The sequence below is a fragment of the Spermophilus citellus genome, assembly GCF_964194105.1.
Source record: "Spermophilus citellus genome assembly, chromosome: 6".
Lineage (NCBI taxonomy): Eukaryota > Metazoa > Chordata > Mammalia > Rodentia > Sciuridae > Spermophilus > Spermophilus citellus.
Window position 1 is genome coordinate 6,435,255 of NC_138187.1, and position 27,549 is coordinate 6,462,803.

The 27,549-nt window shown below is 43.4% G+C and overlaps 1 protein-coding gene and 1 long non-coding RNA gene across 3 annotated transcripts; one reads left to right on the forward strand and one right to left on the reverse strand.

Annotated features, from left to right (window-relative positions):
* The first annotated feature begins 9,004 nt into the window (after positions 1 to 9,004).
* Positions 9,005 to 20,661, forward strand: MEFV (MEFV innate immunity regulator, pyrin). Its single transcript, XM_081296730.1, has 10 exons — positions 9,005 to 9,348; positions 11,208 to 12,017; positions 13,546 to 13,892; positions 14,324 to 14,419; positions 15,566 to 15,796; positions 16,226 to 16,248; positions 17,609 to 17,724; positions 17,888 to 17,920; positions 18,274 to 18,306; positions 18,464 to 20,661. Exons 1-10 carry the CDS (start codon positions 9,072 to 9,074, stop codon positions 19,009 to 19,011), a joined length of 2,514 nt encoding a protein of 837 aa, XP_081152856.1. The 5' UTR covers positions 9,005 to 9,071; the 3' UTR covers positions 19,012 to 20,661.
* On the reverse strand, positions 13,900 to 27,335 carry LOC308650628. Of its 2 annotated transcripts, none has more exons than XR_014022369.1 (3): positions 26,385 to 27,335; positions 20,655 to 20,813; positions 13,900 to 14,462 (listed from the first exon to the last, which is right to left on the reverse strand). It is a non-coding gene; the product is annotated as an uncharacterized lncRNA (long non-coding RNA). The 2 variants fall into 2 exon arrangements; XR_014022370.1 differs by having other exon boundaries at positions 20,655 to 22,209.
* Positions 27,336 to 27,549: the final 214 nt, after the last annotated feature.

Sequence of the window (27,549 nt, forward strand, 5' to 3'; positions counted from 1 at the left end):
TTTTAAAAATCTTGTTATGATTTTAACTTGGGTTGCAAAGATTTGTTGATTATTTTAGGAATGCTTGATATATTTATGATACTGGCTCTTCCATCCAAGACGATGATATATTTCTTCAATGGTTTGGGACTTCTTTTATTCTGTAATGCTATGTGCTTTTCTTTCCATAAGTCTTGTGAATTTCGTATTATTTCTAGTTATGGGTTTTGCTGCTATTGTGCATAGAATCCTCCTTTTAAAAGTTTGTTTCCTAGTTACTCCAATCAATTTTCCAAATGCCTACAACCAGCCCTCAAAACCAGCTTCTCTCAGAACTAGTCAATACTGTCTGCATCTAGAAACATGCTGTGTCCCAGGACCAGGCAAGTAGGCTTTGCTGTCCTTAAAGATCCAGTAAGTAAAGCAATTAAACAGCAGTGCCGTGGGAGGCCATCTGGCACATGATTCGAGTTACCTCCCTGGCTGAGCAAGAGACGCCTGGACACATCTTTGTGTCCAGAGCTTTCCCCACCCTTCTCAGGTCCGAGGGCTTGTCCGTGTGGAGGCCTGCCTGGCCACAACCCCTGAAGACCCAGTCGTCTCACCTGACCTTGGGACACTGCCCCCCTTAATCTTGATTGGATGGGATTTTTCCCCAGTATTTTTTGTTCCCCAATAAAAGTCCACTCCCTGGCGTGTTCTCTCTCTCTCTCTCTCTGGCCTCTTCAGTAAACCTCGCTACTCTAATAGGTAGCTTGAGGCTGGAGGTAGGAGAAGCCGTCCTGGAGCTGGTTTAAAGGTAATTAGAGTTTGTCTCTTTAATTCAAACTCCCTTTTTGGATTTGTCACAGAGCTGAACCTTCATTTATGAAGCCTGTGCTGGCCAGAGGGCTAAACAGTGCCTCTTTTGGTTTTAACATATTAGGGGGTGGGGTCCTATGGATAGAAACCCCTAAGTAGTCCTGGGAGTCCATGAACTCTCCAAGCTAGTATTAAAAATTGCAGCTGCGGCTGCACTGGCCCTTTCCTGGGAAAAACCATTATCTCTACAGTTAAAAGCGTTTTAAAAGATTGCTCAAAAAGAATTATGAAAGAAAATTTAAGCTTCTCTGCTCTAGGGTTCCCAGGGGCAGAGTTTGAGAACCCTTGCTTTCTCATCCTGTTTTCTGTTTGGGAGAACACTGCGGGGCTGTTGTTGAGTTTCGTGATCCATTTGTTTTCACAGCTCTTGTCATAACTGGACATCACTGTTTACCTCTTTATGGTTAATGCTTCTCTTACCCTACCAGATAAACGCCGTGGGGCCAGGATCTTGCGTGGCGCGTCCGTCCTCCGCTGGGTGCTCGGCCAAGGAAGAAGGGTGCTTACGGCTGGAGTGCTTTGGGGGGCGGTGGGCTCCGACAGCCGGGAAGTCCCTCTCCGCGAACCCTCCCAACCAATGCCAAGCTCCCTCCACTTCCGGCCTGGTGCCCGGGATACAAGCGCTGCGAGGCGGCTCTAGAAAGCGGCAGCTACTGGCTATCTAGCCTGTCAATCAGGTCGAGGTCTGCGCCCCTGGAGAGAAGTGGTTCTGCGTCGTCCATTCGCACCGCCAGCTTGCTCCCCGCCCCACTGGGCAGGAGATCCCCGGGCCTCCCCTTTCCCAGGAGATCCCCGGGCCTCCCCTTTCCCAAAGGAGCCGGGCGTGGACCATGTGTGGGTTGGGTCTTGCTTGTCTGGGCTGACGCCTGCTCAGGGGGTGCAGGCGGGGGCATCTCAGGGCTGGGTTCTGTGCCAGCCCACGGACTCCGAGGGCCAAGGCAGGGACTACTCCCCAGATGTCTGGCACTTTTGTTAATGTTTTCTAAACTCTTGAATCAACCCGTTTGACAGAAAACGGAAGCTCAAAGGAGCCGGTTACCCAGCTCACGTCACGCAGCTCCTAAATCTTTTTTCCTACCACTTTGCGCAGCTTCCAGACCCATAAACAAGCAGTTTCGAAACAGGATGATGCGTGACAATGACCGAAGCACAGGACAGGGAGAAGCATCTTAAAGGACAGGGTTAAGTAGAGGAACCTCAAAGGAAGAGAGCAATTGGTTTTTTTTCTTTTTCTGCCTCCTTCACTGAACTGGAAGCCCTTTAGGTGTCAGAGACTGTATGCCCAAAACCTGGCTGGAGTGGTCCCTATAAGTATCGGTAGGAAAAAGTTATTATAAAATTCTGAAGCAGTAAGTTGAATGAGTAAAATGAACACTTAATCTCTACCTAGATGTAACAATCAGAATAAGTCATATAAAGTGTATAGCACTTTATAAAGCCCCTTGCTTGACGTTATCATTGCAAGAGAACCCTCATTTGATGAAAGTGTAGGGGTACATATTCCAAGTCCAGTTACTGCAGCCCCTCAGCAGAGTCAGGCCCACCGGCAGCACCTGCTTTGGGAGGCTAGCTTCCTGCCCCTCCATCTATCCTTCTCAGGTTTTAGATTGTCCCTCGGGAAGTGCAATTACTAACAGGTTTCTCAGTGAGAAGAGTCCTTGTGGAAGACCTGAGTTGGGGTAAGTAGGAGAGCTGGACAGAGTTGAGAATGAGATCAATGAAAGCTCCCTGTTGCCTTCAGGTTTTTAACAGGGACTCCTTAAGGTAGCATAAAAGATCCTTTATATGATCCTCCCAAAAGAAATGGTTTCACAATACCTCTTTACATCCCTCATATCTAATCCAAACCATCCACATCATGTCAGCTCCATCTTCAGGATTATCCGGAATCTGACTCCTGCTACCAGGCTGGTTAAAGGTCCTACAACCCCTGTCTCACACTATGGCAATAGGTTGCTTTTTCCTCTCTCTGTTCCATCTTTTCTCCTCTACTGTCTCTTCTTCCTACAGAGTGAGAACTTTTCTTTTAAACATGTCAAATCATGTCACTGCTAGTGAAACTCTTCAGTGTTCCTTCATCTGAGAGGAGAAGCCAAATCTTTAGTGTGGCCTGGAAGCCCTGACTGAACTGGCTCCAGTTCCATCTCTAACCCCTGCATTCACTCCTGCTTCATGAGCCATACTACCCTTCCTCAAACTCTAAGCACACTGTAAACCCAGGGCCTTTGCAATCACTATGAATAGATGAAGACTGCTTATTCCCAAATTGAATTTGTGACTCACTCTCCCCCACTTCCTTTAGGTCTCTGTTGAAGCACAAAGGGCTTTCCCTGCACTCACTAACCCCCTTATTCTGATAACAGAGAGGAAAACTTTTGACTAGGTGACATTAGAAATGAAGTCCAGTGAGTGGAAATAGACAAGTCTTTAATTGGGGCTTCCACTGAAGGGAATAGTACTGACTGAGGGTCCAGCTGCTCCCTGGACAAAGGGAAATGAGAGCTTTTTATGATTTTTCTAGGGTAGATTAGGGTCTGATAATTTTCCATTGGCCAGGGGCATGGTTCCAAAATATATTTCTTCTTGTGTGAGACTCTCATCACCAGATGTCAGTCAGTTTGTCCTAGGAACTCCTGAGTTACTCTTGCAGCTGGCCCATTACCCTGTGCAAACATCCTGTCCATGTGGCAAGGTCTGGGCCTTATAATAAGGATGAAAGACTTTGGGTGCTTTGGCCACTTCAGCTGCTGAAAAAGCAGAAGAATGGGGTAGAAGAAAACACACCCCTGCTCCAATGGACAGCCAACACATCCGCATGCAGAGCCAAATAGAATCTGACCCAAAAGTTAGGGCAGCAAAGGGGAGAGACATAATGTGAACACAGAGATCTCATTTCATTCACCCATCAGACATCTGCAGGTCCAAGTGAGGAGTCAGTGTTTTCAGCAAAAGCTACCTTCAGATCCCTGAAGAGTAACCCAGGCAACCATTATCGTCACAACCCATACATCAGAGGTTGTTAATCACAACCAAGCTGATAGGAAACTAATATATGGCTATATCATCCTTAAAGAAAAGGGGGACAGTAAAACACTATATTCCTGAATGTCCCTTTCTGTTCTCAATAATCCAGTCAAAATAAGGGAACAATGAGAGCAAGCCTGGACTGGAATATCTAGATACATATTATGTTGAAGGACACTGGCTTTCCCTTATGCACTCTGGGACCTAAGGCAAGTTAGCTTTATCTGCAGAAAGCTACTTTCTTGCATGTACATCAGGACAATTGCCCCTTAGGATGCTGGTCACACAAATAAACTAAGCAAGGTGGTGCTGATGATGTCACTGCTTCTGCAGCCTAATGTATAAAACTCCTCTCTCAGAAATGACATGTGCAGAACTGAGGGCACTGTGGAAAGGATATGTGTCACTCACCCAGCCAGGCATCACTGGACAAAACGAAGTAAAGAAGGCACTGCTTGGCGAAGCACCTAGAGGGAGGGACAGGAGTGCTATGTGTTCCATCTGTCACCATTGAACTCTCCTTGGAGCAATCGCTAGTCTCTTGTAAGCTTTTCCCCAATAAGTCATATGTCTCACATGCCATCTCTCGGCACTTTCTCTGGCCTTCCAGCTCCCTACCCCACTGCCATAGCACAACTGGGCTGTGAATATGATAATTGCCTAACTCTGGGACCTCCAAAGTTGGTGATTTTTAAAAATTGATTAAGAATAAGAAGCTGGAGGGTTTATTTAGACTTTCCCCTGGTAATAGTTCCATCTTGTGTAAAAGTTCTGCTTCTGTGGGTTTATCAGGATCTCATGGTGGGGTTTGTGGAAACTTGCACAAGAATAGAGCAGCAACATGCTCTGCTACAAAAGGGTCACAGCTTACTGTGCACAGCAGCTTATTTCATTATCCCAGCCTTTTGGCTCGTGACTATTTCTGTTGTATAGTTTTTCAATTTCCTTATAACTACCTAATGTGTAGCATGTTTGTTTATTGTCTGTTCACACTTTCCTGTAAGAATGTGAGCTCTGAAAGGGGCTTGGTTTTATTCACTTCTGTGCCCAGAGTATCTAGAATGGTACCTGGCATATGACAGGTGCTCAATAAATATGAGTGAAGTGAATGGCGGTGACTGTCCCTTCTGGCTATGTTTTAAGCATGTTAGTTAACCTCTCCAGAGATGGCTGCCTGTTCTAGTTTTCTCAGGTTGGGAGGAGTTCCTACAATGAGGGCCCTCCAGTGCTAAAATGGGGCAGACTATGTTTTGGTCCCATACAAATATGTTGGTCACATCACCTCTAAGCCAAGCTTTCCTCGTCTATTAAAAAAAAATTTTTTTAAGTATCTTCTTTATAGAGTTCAGTGGAAATTAGAAGAAAGCATTGTGTAAAATGCAAGGCCTACTGTTTACTACATCAAAGACATTATGAGAGTTGTAGTTGTGTTTTGACAGCCTGTGTCAGGTTCAGCTGCAGTGAATGGCCTATATACCCATCTAACTCTGGACCCTTGCCCATGCCCTATCACCTGGTCTGGATATTTAAAGACCACCATTTTGTTTTGGCCATTTTGAATTGGCTGTTTGAGAGTATCAATTTGTGTTTTGTTTGTCTTTCTTTTTTCTTTCTTCCCTGGGGATTGAACCCAGGACCTTGTACAGGATAGGCATATTTTGACCTTTGACTAATCCCTTTTGGCACAGAAACATTTAGAAATTTAGTCTTTTAAAAACTCATTAACTGGGACTGGGGATGTGGCTCAAGTGGTAGTGCGCTTATTCGTGAGGCACTGGGTCGGATTCTCAGCACCACATAAAAATAAAAAATAAAGATATGTGTTCACCTAAAAAAAACCTAAAAAATAAATATTAAAAAAACTCATTAACCTTTTAGGTTCTGGATTTTTTTATTTATCAAGCACTGTGCAAAACACAATCTCAATGCTAAAGTGAAGAACTGTGTTGGGGTAAGGAGCCAGCTAGTACACAAATTGTGAATGACCTCAGAGCATTTACCAGCTTTCTTACCCTTGAGAAGCTGTTGAGTAACTCCAAGCAAGGCCTAGAAATTACCTTACACTTGAATGGTTGCCCTCTCAGAATCCCAAAATTAAATATATCATGAGAGGGGGAATTTGAACCATAGTGGGACTCATTATTCTCAGCTCCAGATCAATACAAGAAATATTCTATGACCTCAACTGTTTTTTTCCATTCTCTCAATAACAGTTGTTTTATTTAAATACCATAAACCTCCTTTATCATGATGCTTTGGGGGATAGGACAGATATTCCCTTAGAGGCTAAGCTAATTATAAATGACTTTTTTTTTTAAATTTTTATTTATTTATTTTTTAGTTTTCGGTGGACACAACATCTTTGTTTGTATGTGGTGCTGAGAATCGAACCCGGGCTGCACGCATTCCAAGTGAGCGCACTACCGCTTGAGCCACATCCCCAGCCCCTATAAATGACTTTTAACAACTATATTTTTCTTATAGTAAAAGTAATATAATATTCATTTGAAAAAAATCTTAAAATGGGGCTAGGGATATTGTTCAGTAGTAGAATGCTTGCCTAGCAGGTGTAGGTCCTGGGTTTGAACCCAACACCACAAAAAAAAAATTAAAATGATATAGAAATGAATACCATAGAAAGTGACAAGGTCAGATTGTCTGAGCAGTGAGTGCATTGCTTAGGAATATGAGCAGAAGGCAGATCCTTTGAACAGGCGTGTTGAATTTAGATTTATCATGTTAACTCCAAACAGGGTCACACATCTGGTGAAAAAGAGCAAGAAAAGACCCTGTTATCACTCCATTTTTACTGCTAAATCAAATAAAATACACTACAAGGGCTATAATTCTATCTTCAAAAACAACTTTTGTGAGCCTTTCTTCATCTAGAAAGGCCCAAATGTCATCAAAATGTTGTCTTTCAGAAGTCTGCCTCAAAATTGCCCCTGTTGCAAAAAAGTGGTGTTGCAATTGCAAAATATCCTGTTTTTGGCTGGAAAGCCCCATTCCTTACCCTGCTCAGTTCAGAGGAGTTTCTGACCCATCAGGATAGGGTCAGGAATCCCAGGAACCTACCACACCCTGCATGTCACTGCACAACCTCATCATTTCTGTCTAGCAGTAGGAGGATACCTGGGAGATGCTGGGTGGCAGCCTTCCAAATTCTGGTTCAGGGCACTGGTCCCAGCAAGACAGTCAACACCCTCTGGACTAACCTGAGGATTTTGAACATCTGCTATCAGCACCCTATATTTTCATTGGAATTCATCCATATTTTTAGGAAGAATGTTGTGTTTGGGGGTTTCCTTCTCATTAGGATCCACTGGACTAGGTGTGACAAACCCAAGGGCTAACATGAAGCACTGAGCACTCTGTGAAGTGTGAAGCACATGGACGACCATTGGGCAAAAAGGCAAATTCTGCCAGCCAACACCCATCAGAGCCTGATGCCAGGAGAGTTACTCCCAGAGGTACTCACACACTGGGAAGGTGTCAGATATTGAAACTGACCTGTGGGATGGCTCATTCTGAGCTTCAGTGGTCAGTTGAAAAAGTGACATCTATGAGAAGTATCAAATAGTAAAATACTAAGCTACTACTGTTCAGGGAGACAATGCTAAAAGGTGGTTTAACAGAGTGAGTTTGCATTCTACTTCTGAGCAAGTTCTGAAACAGATACCTGGTGGCAAGTGGGAAGATGAACCCAACCCTGCAGGCCCACAGAGGTCTTAGCAGATAGTGTTTATGAAGAAGCTGTGCTTGGCACAGAATAAATGCTATTGAAAGATTAGTTAAATTGTCCACAAAACATCCTTTTTTTTCAGTGTTGGGAATTGAACCCAAGGTCTTAGGAATGCTAGCTACGAACCCTACCTCTGAGCTACATCCCCTGTTGCCACAAATATTTTTAATCCAAAAATTTCATGGGGTGGACAGAAAGTTTAAACTAAAATATGCAAATAATGCTAATTAAGTCATAGTCATTGTTTGCAAATACCATTATAAAAGTTGATTTAGGAAGGGACATTCAATGACTACAAAAGTTATTGGGTGAAAGAATGTAAGAGAAGACACACACTCAGGTCACTTATTAATCATAAGGAAAAAATATCCTTGTACATGGGAGAGATCTTGAAGGTGCTTGGATATTACCCTTAGCAGACTTATGAAGAGAAAAGCAAACAGATCTAAACTTATGGATGTTTTGCTTGAAATGGACTTTTTTTAAAGTTTAAAAAATTTGTTCTAATTAGTTATACATGACAGTAGAATGTACTTTTTTTCACATCATATATAAATGGAGTATAATTTCTCATTCTTCTGGTGGTAAAAACAGACTTTTTAAAAATCAATGGTTTAAAAGATAAAAAAGACTGAGGAAGTGGGGAAATGTTGCAGGTAAAAGGAAAATAGAAAAACTGGACAACTGAACAAAGTGCATGATCTCTGGACCCCGAGATGGGGGAAAATGCTACAAAGGACATCATCAAAACAACTGGGGAAATTTGAATCATGGACTGATTCTTGTAAAACAAAGTTAGCTTTCTTGGATGTGATGATCATACTGAAATTACTTAGAATAATATTGCATTCTTAGTATTTATGGTATGTAGGGTATTTGGGGTGATAGTGTTTACAATATTTATTGGTAACCTCAATATTTATTTCCAGCCTCACCAGCTTTCTTGAGCACCCAAGGAAAAGCTTGCAGTTCTATACCTGCTACCTCTCCCTCCCTCTCCATTGGCCCCAAAGGGTCCATGAACTCCATGAGTCAGGACAGGAGCCTTTGGCCAGAGATGCTGACCCTCAGCCTGGCTCTTCGTCCCCACCTCTCCTCCATCCTGAGGTCCTGGAGCAAGAGAAAACAGATGCAGAGTCTGGACTCCAACCCCAGAGGCTCCCTGATAGACTTGTCCGCCTCTCTGCCATCTATCATGGAGTGAAGCTAAGAGTCTGGGCGCCACATGGATGGCAATATGGAACCTTCTGCACTGGACAAGTCTTTGAGTCTGCGAGGACGCCACAGCTTAGACACTGGCCACGCCCTCATCCTGAATCTCAGTTCCCTCGAAAACACCAAGCATTTCCTGTGCCTTTCGGTTATTTCACAAGCTGCCACTTCCTCATCCTCAGGTTCCAGGTCAGGGGGCTGCTTCTACTACCAAAAACCAGACAGCTGGCTCCAGTCTCTTCTGATCAGCGCCATGGACAAGACCCTTAGTGACCATCTGCTGAACACCCTGGAGGAACTGGTGCCCTATGACTTTGAGAAGTTCAAGTTCAAGCTGCAGAATACCAACTTGGAGAAGGAGCACTCCCGGATCCCCCGGGGCCATCTTCAGATGGCCAGGCCAGTGAAGCTGGCCAACCTATTGATCATCCATTACGGGGAGAAACATGCTGTACAACTGACCCTGAAGGTCCTGCGTGCCATCAACCAGCGCCTCCTGGCAGAAGAGCTGCACAAGGCCACTGGCCAGGGTAAGTGGTCCAGGCCCCATCCTGGCTCAGTGCTGATTGCTGGCTGCTGGCAGGAGCAGGGAAGCTGCCTTCAGACCAAAGTTCTCTGGCCTAAGACTTAGAAGACCCTGATCTACCACAGCCTAGACAACTTGGGTCAATCATATCCTGTCCCTCTCTGGCCTCTGTAGCTGGGTTGGTAAAGTGCCCTCAGATTATTAATGGCTCTAAAAAAAGATTGATATTCTGACTAGGTCAGAATCAGGAGAAAGAGCATTGGAGTACCTGTTCTTGGAGAACTCTTCAATCCATTTGCAGTTAGCACTCATGTGCAGACAGGTATCTTTGGGATAGCAGGAAGGGCATGCAAACCAATCATGCTAACAAGGTTCGTGCATAATAGTCTCATTGCTATCCACCTAATTTCAGTTCCTAATTTCTATTTTTTTTATACCAGTGATTGGACCCAGAGCTGCTTAATCCCTGAACCACATCCCTAGCACTTTTTTGTATTTTACTTAGAGACAAGGTCTCACTGAGTTTTTTAGGGCCTCACTAAGTTTCTGAGGCTGGCTTTGAACTCACAATCCTCCAGCCTCAGTTTTCCAAGCTGGGATTACAGGAATGCACCACAGCACCCAGCTAATTCCTTTTTTTAACACAGGGTTTTAAAAAAATTCTCAAGAGGAATTCATCTCCATCTCTCTTTACTTCTTCCTTTTTTCCTTTTCTCTCTTGCTTTCTTCTCCTTCCTGCTATTCTTTTGTAGTAACTTTCTGATTTTATTATGATCTAATAATGTGGCCTATTTGATTTCTATATTTAAAGACTTTTTGTGATAGGAGAAGGCCTAATACATGATTGGTTTAAAGAAATACTTTTTGGTGTTTGAATTTTTCCTCTATTTCTAGACTTCAAGACTACATCAGAAATCCCTTCCAGGTATTTTTATGAGGAAGACAGTTTAAATGAAATAAAATTTCTCTAATCTTTGAAAGAGTAATAGAACTTAAACTATAATATGATCTGGTAGAATTTAATGAGTAGAATTTTTAAATTACTTTTTCATGTTCTAAAACCTGAGTATTAGCATCTTTGTGGTTTCTTACCTGTTCATGAGCCAGTTTTGGAAACTTAAATATTTCAAGAAAGCCAACCAGCAAACTGTTATAAAGAACTTAAAATTTGTGTTTGTGCATGTGTGTGGTACTGGTGATCAAACCCGGGCCTTATGGCTCCTAAGAACTTACTCTACCCCCAGCCCCCAAGAAACTTTAATTTTGATAAAATCTTCTTCAAGCAAAAAGTAAGGTGCTGAGTACATATTATCTTTATTTCCTTATGTAGACCTTGTAAGTAAGGCTTTCTCATCATTTATAAACAGTTAACAGTATCCTGAAATTTCTAGGCAAACTTTTTTAAAATCACCATTTATACTTATCTGTGTGAATTAGGATTTTCTTTAATTTATGCAACAAAAGAAAAATACAGGCTCTTTTATAAGTTCTGATTTCAAATTTTTGTGCCAAATACCTTAATTCTTTTTTATTAATTGATTTCATAAAGTGAATATTGTACATCTATAGTAACACAATCTTATACCAATAAACCATAGTTTTTTATTTCTCTGTGTTTGGGAGTTTTGTGTAAAATTTTAGTTGAAATAAATTCTTCTGCTTAAAAACTTTGAAAAGTAGTATTGAGAAAAACAGCAGATTGTGTGAGTGTTCTTACTAGTGGTACTGGACTACTGCTGTCCAGCATGTTCAGCACTTTGCCTTCTGTGATGCTGAATGGGATCCCCTCTCTCTCTTCCACCCACTAGCCCTTGGCCCTCAGGGTGGGACAACTTCATTCTTGCATCTGGTTTGTCTTTCCAGAACATCCAGCACAAGACAGTGGCACCGACACATCCACAGGGTCTTCTCCTGGAGAAAATAAGCTCAAGAGCCAGAAGGAACCAGATGGCCCAGAAGGTGATGGGCAGCAGCAAAGTGGTGGGGGGGCAGCCAGCCTGCCGTCCAGCCAGCATGAGGCAGGGAGGGGGCCCCAGAAGAAGTCTCAGAGCAAACGGAGGGATCAGAAGGGCCCTGAGGTCCTGGACGTGCAGGGAAAACCTCTGGCCAGGAGCACAGGGCTGCCCTCCAAAAGAAGCCTGGCCCTTGCCCAGCTGCCAGGGGAAAAGGAGATTAGGAAGAGTGCCCAGCTCCGCAGGAATGCCAGCTCTGCAGGAAGACTCCAGGGGTTATCCAGTGGGGCTCCAGGAAGGAAAGAATCCAAGAAATCTGAAGTATATTTACATTCAGTGAAGCCGCGACCCAGAAGTTTTGAATTTATCATTCCTTCAGAAGACAGAGAATCCTCAAATGCAGAAACTATTCTGACTTCTCTTGAGAAAATGAAAAATGCAAAACCAGACTCAGCAGCCAGCCCCAGGGGAAGAGTCATTCTGGATGGAGAGGCTACTGTGGCTCTGGAGAAGGGCTCCACAAACCCAGAGCATTCCAGGGTCCTAGAAGGGAAAACAGTCATGAACACACCATGCAATGCATTATTGGCAGGAGAGGAGAAATCCATATCACCTTGGGAGGAGCGTGGAGTTGGAGGTCCAGCGACCCATGAGACCCTGGAGAAGATGAAAGGCTGTGTGTTCCATGAGTCCTCAAATCCAGAAGTACCTTCGTCTTCAGGTAAAAAGGGATCCCTGGGAAGACCTGACATTCTTAGGAATGGTGGCCTGTAAAGGTATTCCTCCTGAATTTCTTTTTATTCCTCCTACAGTGATATCACTAGAGGATTCATGGATACCTTCTGGGGTATCTTTGCAGTTCATAAACCCTGAAAATGCACATGTATATGCACACATCATCACAAAATGTTGCATCAAATTTCAACTTGTTCTTGGACCCTCACAAATTCTTCTTTAGCATGTACAGGCTTAATGGGCCCCAGATTGAGGATCCAGAGAAAATCGGATAAAAATATTCCCTTCCCACAAATACCCAGGGCTATTTGTGATGTGGCTGGATTCTACCATTTCTCTTTCACTGGGAAGGAGGAGAGCAGTTGACCAAAACCATAGGTCTCTCTTTCTGAGGAGTTAGTCATCAGGATTATGTTTATTCATGAGTAACAGAAAACCCCAAATCATGGTAGCTTAAGCAACACAGACGTTGTTCTTCTTTCACACAAATGACACACAGTAACATACATTTGTCTGTGACAGATACATGGGCCAGATCCCCAAACTTTGCCAACTTTGCTCTGAAATTCATGGTTTCAGATAGTGACATCCTCATTCCAAGCAGCAGGATGGAAGGGCCCAGGGGAATAGCATCACTTAGGGAAGGTTTCTAGAAATTTCTAGAGGTTGCTCAGGACACCTCCTTTTCATCCCTTTGTCTAGAATATGTTCAGATCATCACTCCTGACTGCAAGGGAGGCTAAGAATCTGGGGTTATTTGGGTTGGAGGAAGTCATCAATTCTATCACAAGGGAGGAGGGGATGTGTTTCCTGAGGGTCACTAGAAGTCTTGTTTACAGATGTGATGTGAATTCCTGGGACAGTGAGTGGGGGGAGAGACAGACTTATGTATTGCATATGTTCCTATTTCTTCTTGTGTCTCCTGTCATTTCTGCTTTTATGGAGTTACTGCTACTGTCTCAGAGCTACTCATAACTTATTCTTCATGGTGAAATATATGCCCCAAAGTCTTAAAAAGTCCCCTTCTTTGCTTTCATTTAGTGCTTCTTGAACTTGAGTGTGAGCAGTGATCTGTTTGCTCCTTCACACAACACATTCCAGCCTCCTGGCACTCTGCAGCAGATGTGGAGTCTGTCCACAAGAAAGGCACCACATCCCCCACAAGTTACAGGCAGCTGGAGAGGTTTCAAGTAGCAAAGCAAATACTGTCCAGGATTTCTTGCTCTCTCTTGTTTCACCCACTAGACCCATATCTGTGCAGAAAAATCTGTGGCAAATGGATGTGGGGCTTTCTTAGAATGAATGCCCAAGAATCCCAAGAACCAGAAAGAACCTAAGGCCTAGCCCTTGTTCTCAGTTCCAGGGGTCTGTTGGTTGCCTCACTGAATGGAAGGCAGGGCAAGATGTGCAAGGAAGTGGACAGATCTGAGAACTCAGGCATCCTCGGCACAGGTTCACTCTCTCATAAACTTGGATTGACCACTCAGGAGATTTTTCCATTGCCATGTCCCCAGGGAGGCCACAGGACAAGGCTGCATTTCCCCTTTGCCACACACCAAAAGGAGATCTGCTTGCTGGTACCTGTGTGCTGGATTCCTGCAGCTGTCCAGTTGCTTCAGGGGAGCCTAAGACCCCTAGAAGTCACTTGCCTAGCTGCCAGCAGTGCCAGGCCTCACTCAACAAGAACAGCTCTGGAGGCCTGAGCCCTGAGCCCCTGCCACAGTGCCAGCGCCACATGAAGCAGGTGCAGCTGCTCTTCTGTGAGGATCACAGGGAGCCCATCTGCCTCATCTGCAGGCTGAGTCAGGAGCACCAAGGTCACCGGGTACGCCCCATTGAGGAGGCTGCCTTGGAATACAGGGTAGGTGCTTTGTACCTGGAACTTGGACATCTTGGGCCTTGCTTCATTTTCCTAACCACTCAGGGATATGGGTGCATAAGCCAGTACTCTTGGGCTGTGTGCGGCAAAAACTATACAAATCAGGACAACAAAGAAGGAATCGGCCTGTTTATGTTGCTGGGAAGTCCAAGGGGATCTTTTGGGATTCAGGTGGGACTGGATCCAGGGGCTTTCTCAGGGAGTCACTGGGACTCTCTGTCACCACCTCTTGGTTCTGTTTTCCTTGGCAACAGGTTCAGTCTTCCACTTTCCTGAGCACCCTTCTTCATGTTCTTGATTGCAGCACCCTTAGCTTCGCCCCTGGAAGCAAAGTTGGCACCCTGCTTGAGTTGGCACCAGCTAAGGATGACGGGAGCCAAGTGTAAGTATCTCAAGAAGTACTCTTTCTCCAGGAGAAAATTCAGAAGCAGCTGGAGCATCTGAAGGAGCTGAGGAAATCTGGAGAGGAGCAGAGATCCCAGGGGGATAAGAAAACAGAGAGCCTCCTGGTAAGCCAGGTGCATCCTATGGTCAGCCCTTGCCTCTTCATGTCTGCAGAAGGAGGTAGGGGACAAGGAGTGAGCAGGTGTCCCCAAGATTCTGTTCTGCTTCACAGGGCAGCAAAAGTGGGCAGTCCTGGGCTGCGGTTGTGGCTCAGCGGTAGAGTGCTCACCTAGTACGTGAGAGGCCCTGAGTTTGATCCTCAGCACCACATATAAACAAATAAAATAAAGGTATTGTGTCCACCTACAACTGAAAAAAATACTTTTAAAAAATAAGTAAATAAAATAAAGGTATTGTGTCCATCTACAACTAAAAAACACATAAAAATAAATGTAAAAGGATGGGCACTCCTCGGGGGCAGGAAGGTAATGGTATTCAAGGGAAAGTTTATCCCTAGAGAGGTAAGACAGAGAGGGACTGTCTCCACGGACCCTGTGCAACAGTCATGGAAGCCAAATTCACCTACATCCAAACAGATGGATACCCACATTCAGAACCACTGTTGAGACTGCCTATGCTCCAGCACTTTGGAGGAGGGGAGAGGCCCCCACCCTGGAACATGGTATGGGGGTCAGTGCCTTGACCATTTATGACCCCACAGCCTATGCCATTTTTGTGCTGGCTTTCAAGGCTGTGGTGTCCTAGTTTCCCATGGCCACTATACACAGGTATTTATTGCCTCATGCAGTTGTAGAGGTCAGAAGTCTGGAATCAAGGTTGGTTGGGAACATTGGTTCCCTCCCTCCTCAGCTTGTAGATGGCCATCTTCCCACCTGGTGTTCTATCTATGTGTGTATCTGTGTCCGAGTGTTCCCATTTTATAAGGACACAATCATACCGGATTAGGGGCCCACCCTAGTCCATATGATTACATTTTAATTAAGTACATCTGCAAGGACCCTACCTACAAATAAAATCATTCTTTAGTACTTTGGGGTTAGGACTTCAATATATAAATTTAGAAGGGAAACAATTGAACCTATAATGTTCGATATAAGAGCACTTTACAAGAAGGTTTGTTCTAGAAGGTTCTGGAAGGTTCCAGATAATATTTCTGCTCTGGTCCCCAAGGTGGGCTTCTAGGGACTCTCTGGATACACATGTTCACCCATAATATAGATCTCTATACCTCCCTCTTCTCTGTTCCCCAGAAACAAACTGAAACCCAGAAGCAGAGGATCCGGTGCCAAATGAAGCAGCTGTGCCAGTTTCTGGAGTGGCAGGAGCAGCTATTTGTGACCTGGACAGAGGAGCTGGGCCAGACCATTGGCCAGGTCAGAGAGACCTTTGGCACTCGGGTATCCCAGCACATCTCCCGCCTCGATGAGCTAATTGGGGAGTTGGAAGCCAAGCAAAGCCAGTCAGAATGGGAGATCATGCAAGTGAGTGCATCTGGGCCTGGCCTTCCCTTGTCCAGTGTCCAATAGGAATGCAGGCTCCCATCACTCCCATCTGCTCTGCCCAAGCCAGGGAGTAAGGCCCTTGAGGCCTGGGTGGGACATGGTCTTGGTGACCCATGATGCCATGGGCTCCCCTCTGTCAAGGTCTCTCAGGAGCCCAGAGTAACCCTGGCATTGCCCAGAAGAGATGAGAAAGGCTTAAGTGCAATTCCACTGCATTGCAGTGGGGCTGCCACCAAGTGATTAAAATTATGACTGAGGAGAAATATTCCAGCTTACTGATACTCCGGAGCTGAGAGTCTGGTAAGGATAGGGAACAGCTTAAAATCTAGGAGTCCAGAAACAGAGGCTAGGAGTCAGCACAGCCTCTAGGAGACTGGTAATGGAGAGCTTCCCTCTTTTCTCTCCTAGGACATCGGAGTCACCTTGCACAGGTACAGACAGGTTCTGTGGTGTCCCCTGGGGTATCTTGCAGGAAGCATTTGGGCAAGACAACTCTAGGTGGGACCTGGGAAGCCTGCAGATTCCTGGGGCCTTCCTGGATTTGCACAGGGGCTACCAGAGCCTGGACAGGAGGGAAGGAATGGAATGGAAGACTGGGGAGATTAATTGAGTCTACTCCTAATGAACCAAGATGGTGACTTTCTGAGAAAACTCCCGGATGAACTGTGTCCCATGAAATCCACCTTACATAAACTGCCCCTGCAGAGCCACCTATGACCTCAAGGAGGGAAGCACTTTCCAAGAGTCTCTGAGGAGCCACTTCAGAGGTGGGCAAAGCCCATCAGGCAGGGGAGGGGAGAGGAACAAGGAGGAGGCTGCATTTTGGAGCCAGCCTGGGAGCTTTATGAGATCCTGGTATCCACAGCCACACCACTTAGATCCAGGTGTCTGAGAGTGGGACCAAGGCATTAGAAGGGTTTTAAAAAATCTTTTGTGGTACATAAAATTTACCATCTTAACCGCTTCTAAGTGTACAGTTCAGTGGCATTAAGTGCATTTGCATTTGCACACACAGCACACCATCTATCTCCACAATTTTTTCACCTTCCCACACAGAAATGTCATGCCATTAAACACTAAATCCTCACTCTCCTCCTTAAGCCCTGGACAACTACCATTCTGCTTTCTATCTTTACGAATTTGACTACTCTAGAAATCTCATGTGAATGGGATCATGTGGTATTTGACCTTTGGTGTTTGGCTTCTCCCCCTTGAACATAGGGCCTTCCAGGTCAATCCATATTGTGGCATTTGTCAGAATTTTATCCCTTTTAATGCCAGAATAATACACCATTATATGTGGGTATCACACCCTGTTTACCCACTTGTCAGTTGATGGTCATCCTATTTAAATGGTATGACATTTCTCCACATCCTCGACAATACTTGTTATTTGCAATTGTTGATGTTTCTGTAACAGCCATCCTAATAGCTATGAGATGGTATTATATTATAGTAGGGTTTTTATCTATTATTTCTATTTCAATACAAAACATATAGAAATATAATTAATTTGACTTAGCAGTCTGAATTCTGGTAATATCAATATCACTTTAAGGCCTCTATTTACACTTGTGATTTTGATATCAGTGGTTCTTAAACTTTCCAGTAGATATCAATTTACAGCCAAAATTGAGGACCAGTATCAGAAATCTAAGTCCAAGGAGGACTCTGCATAGCACAGATTGGGCTGGGTGTGCCCCATGAAGATTGCACCTCACTTCCAGCTCATGGGGACCAAGGCCACCCCCTTGCTTCAGTCCTCTCTGCCCAACAGTCTCTTGTCTCTAGGGCCAAGATGATGACTGTCCCTGAGCCATGGGCTGCTCCTCCAGAAGTGAAAGAAAAGATACAACTGCTCTATCAGAAAGCAGAGTTTATGGAGAGGAGCACACGGTACTTCACAGGTAGGTGGGCTTGGAGGAAGATGAAAGGGGCTCACTTCCTTCCCAGGATCCTCTCTTCTCCATTTCCCAAGGCCTTTCTGACTCTGCCTTCAATTTCTCCTCATCTGTTCCTAGACAGCTGACCTAACTGAAACCTTTCTCTACTCCCATTCCCCCTTTTTAGAAACACTGCGATCAGAAATGGAAATGTTCAATGGTGAGTGTGGTGGTGGAAGTGTGTGCTGACCAGGGATTATTGTGATAGTTCCTTATGCTGCCAGCTTAGGGGCATTGTTTAGAAGAGAGAAAAACACCTGAAACAAAGGTGGGAGAAAAGTTGTGGTAGGCCTCACAGCTCTGCACAGTCCTTTGTACCTGCCTCATTGTCAAATTAGCTCACCAGACCAGTCTCCCAGGTGGGTATGGGTGTCTGGGAGGCCTTGGGTTACACCCAAGAATAGGATTCAGAGCTTGGAGCAAGGGGATACTTGTCTTTCCTGTGGAAACAGTGTAATTCAGGCCCTCTGAATGGGGAGACTCAGGATGCTTTCTCCTCTTTCTCCTCTGTAGTTACAGAACTGATGGCTGCTCAGGCACATGCTGGTAAGTGTCCAAAGTCAAAGCCAGTGGCCTTGGCCTGCTGAGTCCCTGTCTGTCCTCCACTACAGTCTAGAAAAGTAGCCCTGTCCTGTTTCCTGGAGTTGTGGAGAACCTGAGGGGATGTTGCCCACACCCCCCCAGCTTAGTATTCTCTCCACAGCTAGTGTAATCCTGGATCCAGCAACTGCCCACCCCAACCTTGTCTTCTCTGATGACATGAAAAGTGTGAGACTTGGAAACAAAGATGAGCGACAATCTGACAGCCCAGAAAGATTCGATAACTGCATCACCCTGGGTTCTCCCAGTTTCTTCTCTGGCTGCCATTACTGGGAGGTGGAGGTTGGAGATAAGACAGCATGGATCCTGGGAGTGTGCGAGGCATCCGTGTGCAGGAAGGGAAGCATGACTCTGTCACCAGAGAATGGCTACTGGGTAGTGATGATGAAGCAAAATGAGTACCTGGCCTCTACCTGTCCTCCAACCCGTCTGCAACTGAGAAAGCCCCCCAGGCGTGTGGGCATCTTCCTGGACTGGAAGAAGGGAGATATTTCTTTTTATAATGTAACAGCTAGATCGCACATCTACATATTTACTGGCTTCTCTTCCTCTGGACCCCTTCAACCTATCTTCTCCCCTGGGAAACATGATGGAGGGAAGAACATGGGTCCTCTGACTATCTGCCCAGTGAGTGGCCAGGGGCCCCACTGACTGCCCAACACTGCATTTCAATTCCAGCTCTTGGCCTGTGTCTTGCACTCATGCACTCAATAGTCACTAATGATATACCCACTGGGTGCCAGTTACTGCAGGGAATGTAATGAATTTTAAAAAATAGTCCTCTTGTCCAAGTTGCTTGCCAAATCACAGCAGAACTAAACTAGGAATGCAAATACTGGCAAATCAAGGATGAAGATATCAAAGTACCAATGATGTACAGAGGATATCAGAGAAGAAAGTACATGGCCATTGCATGTTAAGTCCTTGGATGAATTTGCACTCTAATATTCTTCTCTCCTTTTCCTCCTCATGGCAAGGATATGTCCCTCTTTCAGTCTTCCCCTGTCTTGAGAACATGGAAAACCAAGCAGACTGGATCGTTACAAAAGTACATGTGTATCTGGGTTAATGAACTATGTATGATTCTTAAGAGTATTTAGTGGACCTAATAAATTAATTACATCATAATTGCATCTGATAAATTCAGATGATCACAGTGGGGTCCCATTCCCCTACTGCATACCATAAAAGAGATGATGCTGTTACAGTAGAAAAACACTTAATACATATTCCAAGTGCTAAATCATTCTGACTGGTTTCTATCAGAAAATCTGTGAGCTTATGTAATAGTAGATGTTCTGGTTACATATGTCCCCCAACTCACCCCCCATTTAGAGAGATGTAAAGAAAAAGGATTAATAAGAAAAATGGTTGCTCACACTTGTAGAACCAGCTTTTGGAAAACTAAGGCAGGAACTCACTTGAGCCCAGGAGTTCGAGGCCTTGGCTGCTAACAATTTGACCTTGACTTAAAATAAATAAATATTTTTTCTTTTTAAAAATTTGTTTAAATAGTTTTAAAAGAAGAAAAACTCAAATGAAGATCAAACTTCAAACTCCTCTTATCTCAACTCCTCTATCTTCACCCTTACAGTCTAGACTGGACCCACAGGTTCTCCATCATTAGGACCCCAGCCTGCAAGCACACCCTCTGCTTTCCGCGTGGAGTTTATTCCACCTATGGAATCCACGTGCCCACACAGCTCACGAGCACTATGCTGTTCCCCATGATTGATATAATTTGTGACTGGTTTCTTTCACTTAGGATAGCATTTTCAACATCCATCCTTTTGTAACATGTATCAGTGCTTTATTCCTCTTTATTGACAAATTAAAATCCATTATATGTATATACCACATTTGGGTCATTCCCACTCTTCAGCCATGATAATAAATTATGCTGGTATTTGTTTACATTTTTGTGTGGACACATGTGTTCATTTCTCTTGAATTTATATTGATATTGACAGATGAAACTGCTTGTTCTGCCAAAGTGTTTTCCAAACCTCTGGACCATTTTACATCCCTGCCATGTATGTAACATACATATGATGCAACATACATCATCTACAGGCTGTGAAATAAAACAGACCCCATTATAAACATTGTTGTCTTTTTTTCTGTTGCAAAAAAATGTATTTGATATACTTGAGTAAAATTACAGTGTCTCTGCTGTTAGTAAGTATTAAATGTTAAAGAAAATTGGTCCCTCTTTCTTTTCAACTTTCCAGGAAAGTGCATGTAGCAGTCCAGTTTTTTTTCCATACCTGATACAAAATAAACAAACACTATACCTGCTCTCTTGATCAAGAATCAGCATTTGCTCTTCTAATGAAAGTGTCATTTCTTATTGTACATAAAGAGCATCATCATTTTCTCCACTGAAGGTTGTTCAGATGCCATACTTGGCAGCACTGTGAAATTTCAGCACACATTTTCTATGGTGAATATACCTACAAGGCAAAATGTTATGTCTCAGTTTCAACTACCAAAAAAACACTCCATTTTTTTTCCATAAAGAATTCTGCATGAGGGCTGGGGATGTGGCTCAAGCGGTAGTGCGCTCGCCTGGCATGCGTGCAGCCCGGGTTCGATCCTCAGCACCACATACAAACAAAGATGTATGTCTGCCAAAAACTAAAAAATAAATATTAAAAATTCCCCTCCTCCCCCCTCTTTTAAAAAAAGAATTCTGCATGCTATTACATTACAGAAACTTGTATTAACACTGAAGAGACTCAAGTAAAAAGCACAATACAAAGAGCAGTTCAAAATGGAAATGATTAAATCTACAAACCAAAAAAAGGAGGTTGAATTTTAGAATAAAAAAATGAATCAAAACAAAACCCAAACCTTTTGAAGAACCAAACTGTTCATTCTGTACTTCCAGTTCTTTCCTTAAATTTGTTTTAAAAGATTGGACAATGTGTTTGCTGATAAAATTTTGCAGCAGGATCAAAATGTACATTTATATACAGACTTTTGAAAAGACCTAATGCATCACAGGCATGGCAGGTTCATAGTAAACTAGATACATAAATTAAGACGGTCTACCAGGGAAACTTGCAATTGCTATAAATGTTATAGCAAGTTTATAGCACTCTCAATCAATTAGTATTTAGTTCAAAATACAAAGGACCAAAGTTAATGCTTGCATTCTGTTCCCAAAGCAATGTTATATCACTAATAAATAAGATTTCTTAGAACTCTAGAAGTTGAACAAGGCCCAAAAGTACGTCTTCATAATTTTGTAGTTCATAATCCTCGGGGACCAAAAGGTAGGGAGACAGAACAAGGGGTAGGAGGCCACCATAGGTCGCATTCTGAAAAGGAACCCTATTTCTCTAGTACACAGCTGCTTTAACTTGTGACAGCGTCTTTGCTGTCCTTCCCAAAGCCGGTGAAGCAGAAACTGGTTCGGTTCTTGTTGCTTGCCATCTTCTCTAGGGAGGCCAGGGGAGCACTGGTCTCCCGAGTTGTGGAACTTCTCCAGATCTCCCTTCAGTCCTCTAATAAGTGAGCGGCTCCTAATGCCACCTTTCTGAATGACGGCTTTTGTCATTCAGAATAGTGGTAGGAGAGCGCGCTGCATACAGATTCTAGAAATCGGAAGGATCTCCACTTCCTGACCTCACTGCCAGATCTGGAACGTTTCTGGGAGCTGACAGGATTGCCTGCTAGAACTGTCAGGGGCCATCACAGAGAGCGGCGACCTGACGCACAGGGGTGACGCTCCACCTGTGTGTGCCCAGGTGTGCCTTCTCGCAGGAGGGCGAGTCCACTTCGGGTCGGATTGGAAATGTGGAGGCTTCGCCTGCTTCCTCCGCAATGTGCTGGCTCAAACATCAGCTGGGGCGGAATAAAAAAATCACTAAGAATAAATCTCAAGATTTATTCAAGAAATCCAGGGGCGGCAACTCCCCCGCCCGCCCACGGTGCCCGGCTGCAGCGTCCAGGTGTTCTGCTGTAATTCTGTTGTCTTTTTAAAATCACAATCATTCCAGTATGTGTAAAGTGGTATCATTGTGTTTCTGATTTGCATTTAATATATTTTATTTTTTATTTTAAAGAGAGAGAGAGAGAGAGAGGGAGGGAGGATTTTTAGTTTTGGCAGACACAACATCTTTGTATGTGGTGCTGAGGATCGAACCGGACCGCACGCATGCCAGGCCAGCTCGCTACTGCTTGAGCCACATCCCCAGCCCTAATATATTTTAAATAGAATTTCCTTTCTTCACTTTTACTGCTGGATGATTAAATATTAATTTCTTAACTCACCTTCGGATATCTGGGGTTTTCCAATGACAAAAGTAATAATTTTAAAAAAATATTTTAATTTTTTAGTTAGAATTGGACACAATACTTTTATTTATTTTTATATGGTGCTGAGGATCGAACCCAGGGCCTCACACTTCCTAGGCGAGTGTTCTACCGCTGAGCCACAACCCCAGCCCCCCAAAAGTAATGCTTGTTATTTGGAAACTTACAGATTTATAAAACAAAAAGTAAACAAACAAACAAACAAAAAACTCTAAATTGGGCACAGTGGTGCACACCTGTAATCCCAGTGACTCGAGAGGATGAGGCAAGAGGATCACAAGTTCAAGACCAGCCTCAACAACTTAGCAAGGTCCTAAGCAATTTAGTGAGACCCTGTCTCAAAATAAACATAAATAAATAAAAATGATTGAGAATGTAGCTCAGTGGTAGTGAGCCTCTGGGTTCAATCCCCAGTAATGGGGGAAAAATCCCCTCTAATCCTACCCTTTATGAATGACCAGTATTAATTCCTACTGTATATTCTTTCAGTTTAAAAAATGCATTTTTAAATTTTATTTTGGTGCTGGAGATTGAACCCAGGGCCTTGTGTATGTGAGGCAAACACTCTACCAACTGAGCTATATCCTCAGCCCATTTTATTTTTAAATGACATTATGTTTTACAGTTTTGTAACTTGCCTTTTTTAAAAATTTCTTTCTTTTAAATGGTTGTATTTGATTCCACAGACTAAGCATATAATAATTTAACCATCATTTTGACATTTTAAACAAGGTTTTATCATCTGTATAGGCTTCTTTTTTAATATTTTTTAGTTGTAGCTGGACACATTACCTTTATTTTATTTATTTATTTTTATGTGGTGCTGAGGATCAAACTCAGGGCCTCACATGTGCTAGGCGAGGGCTCTACCACTGAACCACAAACCCAGCCCCCTATAGGTTTCTTTAAAATAAATTCTGAGAATTGAATATTTGACAAAAATTATGGACATGCTACTTTTAAGAATAGAAAGGGCCATATTTTCCTCTTAAATAATTGTATTAGTTTGCTTTCAGAACACTGAATATTATTATTGTTGCTATTTGGCCCTTTTCTTTTTTCCTTTTTGAAGATGTCCTCACTAAATTGCTGAGGCTGGTCTCAAACTTCCAATCCTCCTGCCTCAGCTTTTGAATTGCTGGAATTACAGATGTACACCACCACATCCAACCTGAATGTTATTTTTTATGAGGAAATGTGACTTAAAATAATAAAATACAAGATTACCAAAAAAATTAAATAATTCATTTTATTTCAAAAAAAAAAGATTTTTCCATTTATTATTTTAACTTTAATTTCTTTAATTGTATATGACAATGAGCATCATTTCATGTTAAAAGGTTAAGATCTGGTGTTATTTCAAAACCATTGATGGTATATATTTTACTGATCAGTTTTTTTTTTTTTTTTAATATTTTATTTTTTTTTTTTAGTTATCGGCGGACACAACATCTTTGTTGGTATGTGGTGCTGAGGATCGAACCCGGGCTGCACGCATGCCAGGCGAGCGCGCTACCGCTGAGCCACATCCCCAGCCCACTGATCAGTTTTTAAGAACAGGATGCCATTGAATTTAAAAATATTTATCATTCTATTTTTTTTCATTTTCAGATTTTTTTTTATTTTTAGTTACTGAATTGATAGTCATTAAATGAAATGAGACAATTTTAAAAAGTTTATTCCCCTCTATTTCTACCCTCTACTTACTAGTAACCATATTAATAATAGTCCAATGTGTATCCTGCCATACAAACACACACAGGGTATTTTCTGTTTGTTCCAAAAATGTAAATATGTGTTATATACATATTTCTGAACTTGCTGTTTTTCACTTAATATTCTTTTATTTGGGGGTACTGAACCTAGAGGCACTTTACCACTGAATTATACCCCCATCCCTTTTATTTTTTGTTTTAAGACAAGGTCTCACTAAATTGCCCAGGCTGGCCTTGAACTTGTGATCTTCCTGACTCAGCCTCCTGAGTCACTGGAATTTCAAGTGTATCCCACATTTAATGTCCCGTGGCCACTCCTCCAGGTCTATCTGCAGTTCTGGTCCATTCTTATTCATAGCTATAGTTTCTGGGGTATGAATACTCCACTTTATCCAACTATATCCTTGCTGATGAACTTGGATGTTGTTCCAGTTTCTGTCACTACCAAGAATTTTACATGAAATTTCTTGAGACTAGATTCACAGATGAGATTGCCAGAGTCAAAGGGCACGTATCTGTACTTTTAGTTTTAACGTGTACTACAAGATGACTTCTCACATCTCACAACCAACAGAGTGTCTATTTTTTCATCTTCTTCATTGCTTGACAGGTGAAAATGGCTGTCCCTTTTTAAAGTGATAATCTTGACTACTAGTGAGATAGGGAATAGAGGAAAACAGGTGTGGAGAAACAGTTCAGGCAGACAGCTTATGAGCTAGGCTCACACAGAGGATGCTTCTGATTCAATCACAAGTATTCTTTCATTGTCTGACTGGGCAAACCATCAGTCCACCTAACCACAAGGTGTCCACACTCTTGAGGCAGGTCCAGCTGGTTTCTCTCACAGGCACACTAGAATCTCCTGACCTTTTTTATTTTTGGCTCATTAAGATGGATTAGCATGTATATTCACACACCCGTTAACTGCTAAAAAGCTGAGCAGGGTTCTACTAAGGGACCTCCCAATTCCACAGAATTGATCCATATTCAATCCCTACTTAATTTCTTTCTTTTAAATGGTTGTATTTGTATTAATTCCCTTAAACAACATAAACCACCAGACCATATGTCCTAAGATGTAAGATGTCACTAATAAACCTGGTAACAGCTGATAGGAACCAAAAGGGCATGCAGAAGACCCAAAATTTAGTATAAATAATGGAACAAATGAACAGACATTCAAGCCAGCTGATACCCATATGCCCACATGCCAGAGAGCATGAAGAGGACCTGGACTGGCATCCCCACTCTTCTCATCATCTGCCTGATCCTCTGCAACCTGCTCACCGCACTCAAACTCTACAGCAGCCTCTTGACCCTGGTGAGAAAGGCGACTTCTCCTTACCACCGTCTCCTCATCCAGCAGTCAATTCCACACCAGAAGCCTCCATCCGTTCCTGACCTGATCACTGCGATCTGAGTGAGTGTGCATCTGTTGGACTTAAGGCCTAAGACTTTAAATCTAGCACTTAATCTTAACATGCAGAGGGAGTGTCTGTAATAGGTCTGTCATGATTAAGTGTTTGCAGTGCTTAGAGTTAGCACTAGAATTGTTTGCTTTTAATTGATCATGTATATTGAAGTGCCCAGCATTAAAGACTATCATTTCCATGATTAAGAACTATACAAAAAACAAACAAACAAACAAACAAAGAACCTATACAGGGCTGGGGTTGTGGCTCTGCGGTAAAGCACTCCAGTAGTACATATGAGGCCCTGGTTTTAATCCTAAGCAACACATAAAAATAAATAAATAAAATAAAGCTATATATATATATATATATATATATATATATATATATATAAAATAATTACTATGCAGTAAAATTGTATTGAGTAATTTGAGTTTTGAGTGAATAAAACACTGAAAAGGGCAGAAGCACGTGGCGATTCTTTCTCACTCCCCTCAACTGCAGATATTGCACTTTTGCCCTGGCGACAGTGAGTCAGCTATAGCTAGCTAAGAAAAGCACTGGGTTTTATTTTTACCTTCATCATCCTGCTGAAGGCTTGGTGTGACATGGAAGTTGTCCTTGAAGCCAGATTTAAAGTCAGGTAGTCAGTTAGGTAAATCGGGTCTAATATCAAGTGAAATCTAAAATGGAGGCCATGCTGAGAATGACTCAGGGAAAACACAGGACAACTCATGGAATGTTAATGAAGTCCCGAAAAGGCCCTAGGCCAAAGTCCACCTCAAAGAAACAGCCCCCAACAGATTTGGAGATAGCCCATCCCAGAGAAGTGATAAGCTCATCCCAAAAGTCCTTCCTGCCCGTTTGGCCCACCTGTGTCCTAACCCTTCCCACCTACATTCCATCACCAAAACTACAAAAAGGGGAAACAACCGCACTTCCACGGATTCCACCTCTTGGGTCCCCTTCTTCCTCGGGAGAAGACTTTTCTGCTGTCCTTTAATAAACTTCTAAGTTCTACTCTGACCTTGCCTCGCGTGCTTCTTTGGTGTTATTCTTCAACATCGGGGAAGCACGGACTCGTCACCGGTCAACAGCGGTATCATCCTGACTCTGCCCGGTGCCTCACTGGGAATGAAATGATTACGGAAAAATGCAGAAAGAAAAGTTGCTATTCCACCTCTATGGGAGGCTGAAATTGAGAAAGAAAACGGAAACGGCTTGAGAAGGAAGGGATAGGATTTCTCAAAAGGTGCAGGTCCAAATGCAGGGTAAAAGTTGGCAAGCCAGGGGCTGGGGAAGTGGCTCAAGCGGTAACGCGCATGAGCGCGGGGCGCTGGGTTCGATCCTCAGCACATTAAAAAAAAAAATAAAGATGTTGTGTCCACTGAAAAAAATATTAAAAAAAATCTCTCTTAAAAAAAAAAAAGTTGGCAAGCCGGGATTGGGGAGGAACGTCCAGCTCTGCTCTACGGGCCCCACAGCACCAAGACACTGCCAACCCACACCCACCACAGCCAGACCGCTTCCGCAGTTCCCGGCCTGCCCGGAAGCTGCGGCGCCCCCGCCCACACCTTCCGGTGCAGAAGACAGCCGGCTTCCGGTAGGACCTCCGCCCTGTCCCGCCCCAAACACCGCCTCCTCGTGGTCTCCCATTGGCTGTGTGGCGCAAAACTACGTTTCCCAGTAGGCCGTGGAGTCATGCTGGCTGAAACGGGAGGGTTGTACCCCGTCATGGTGGA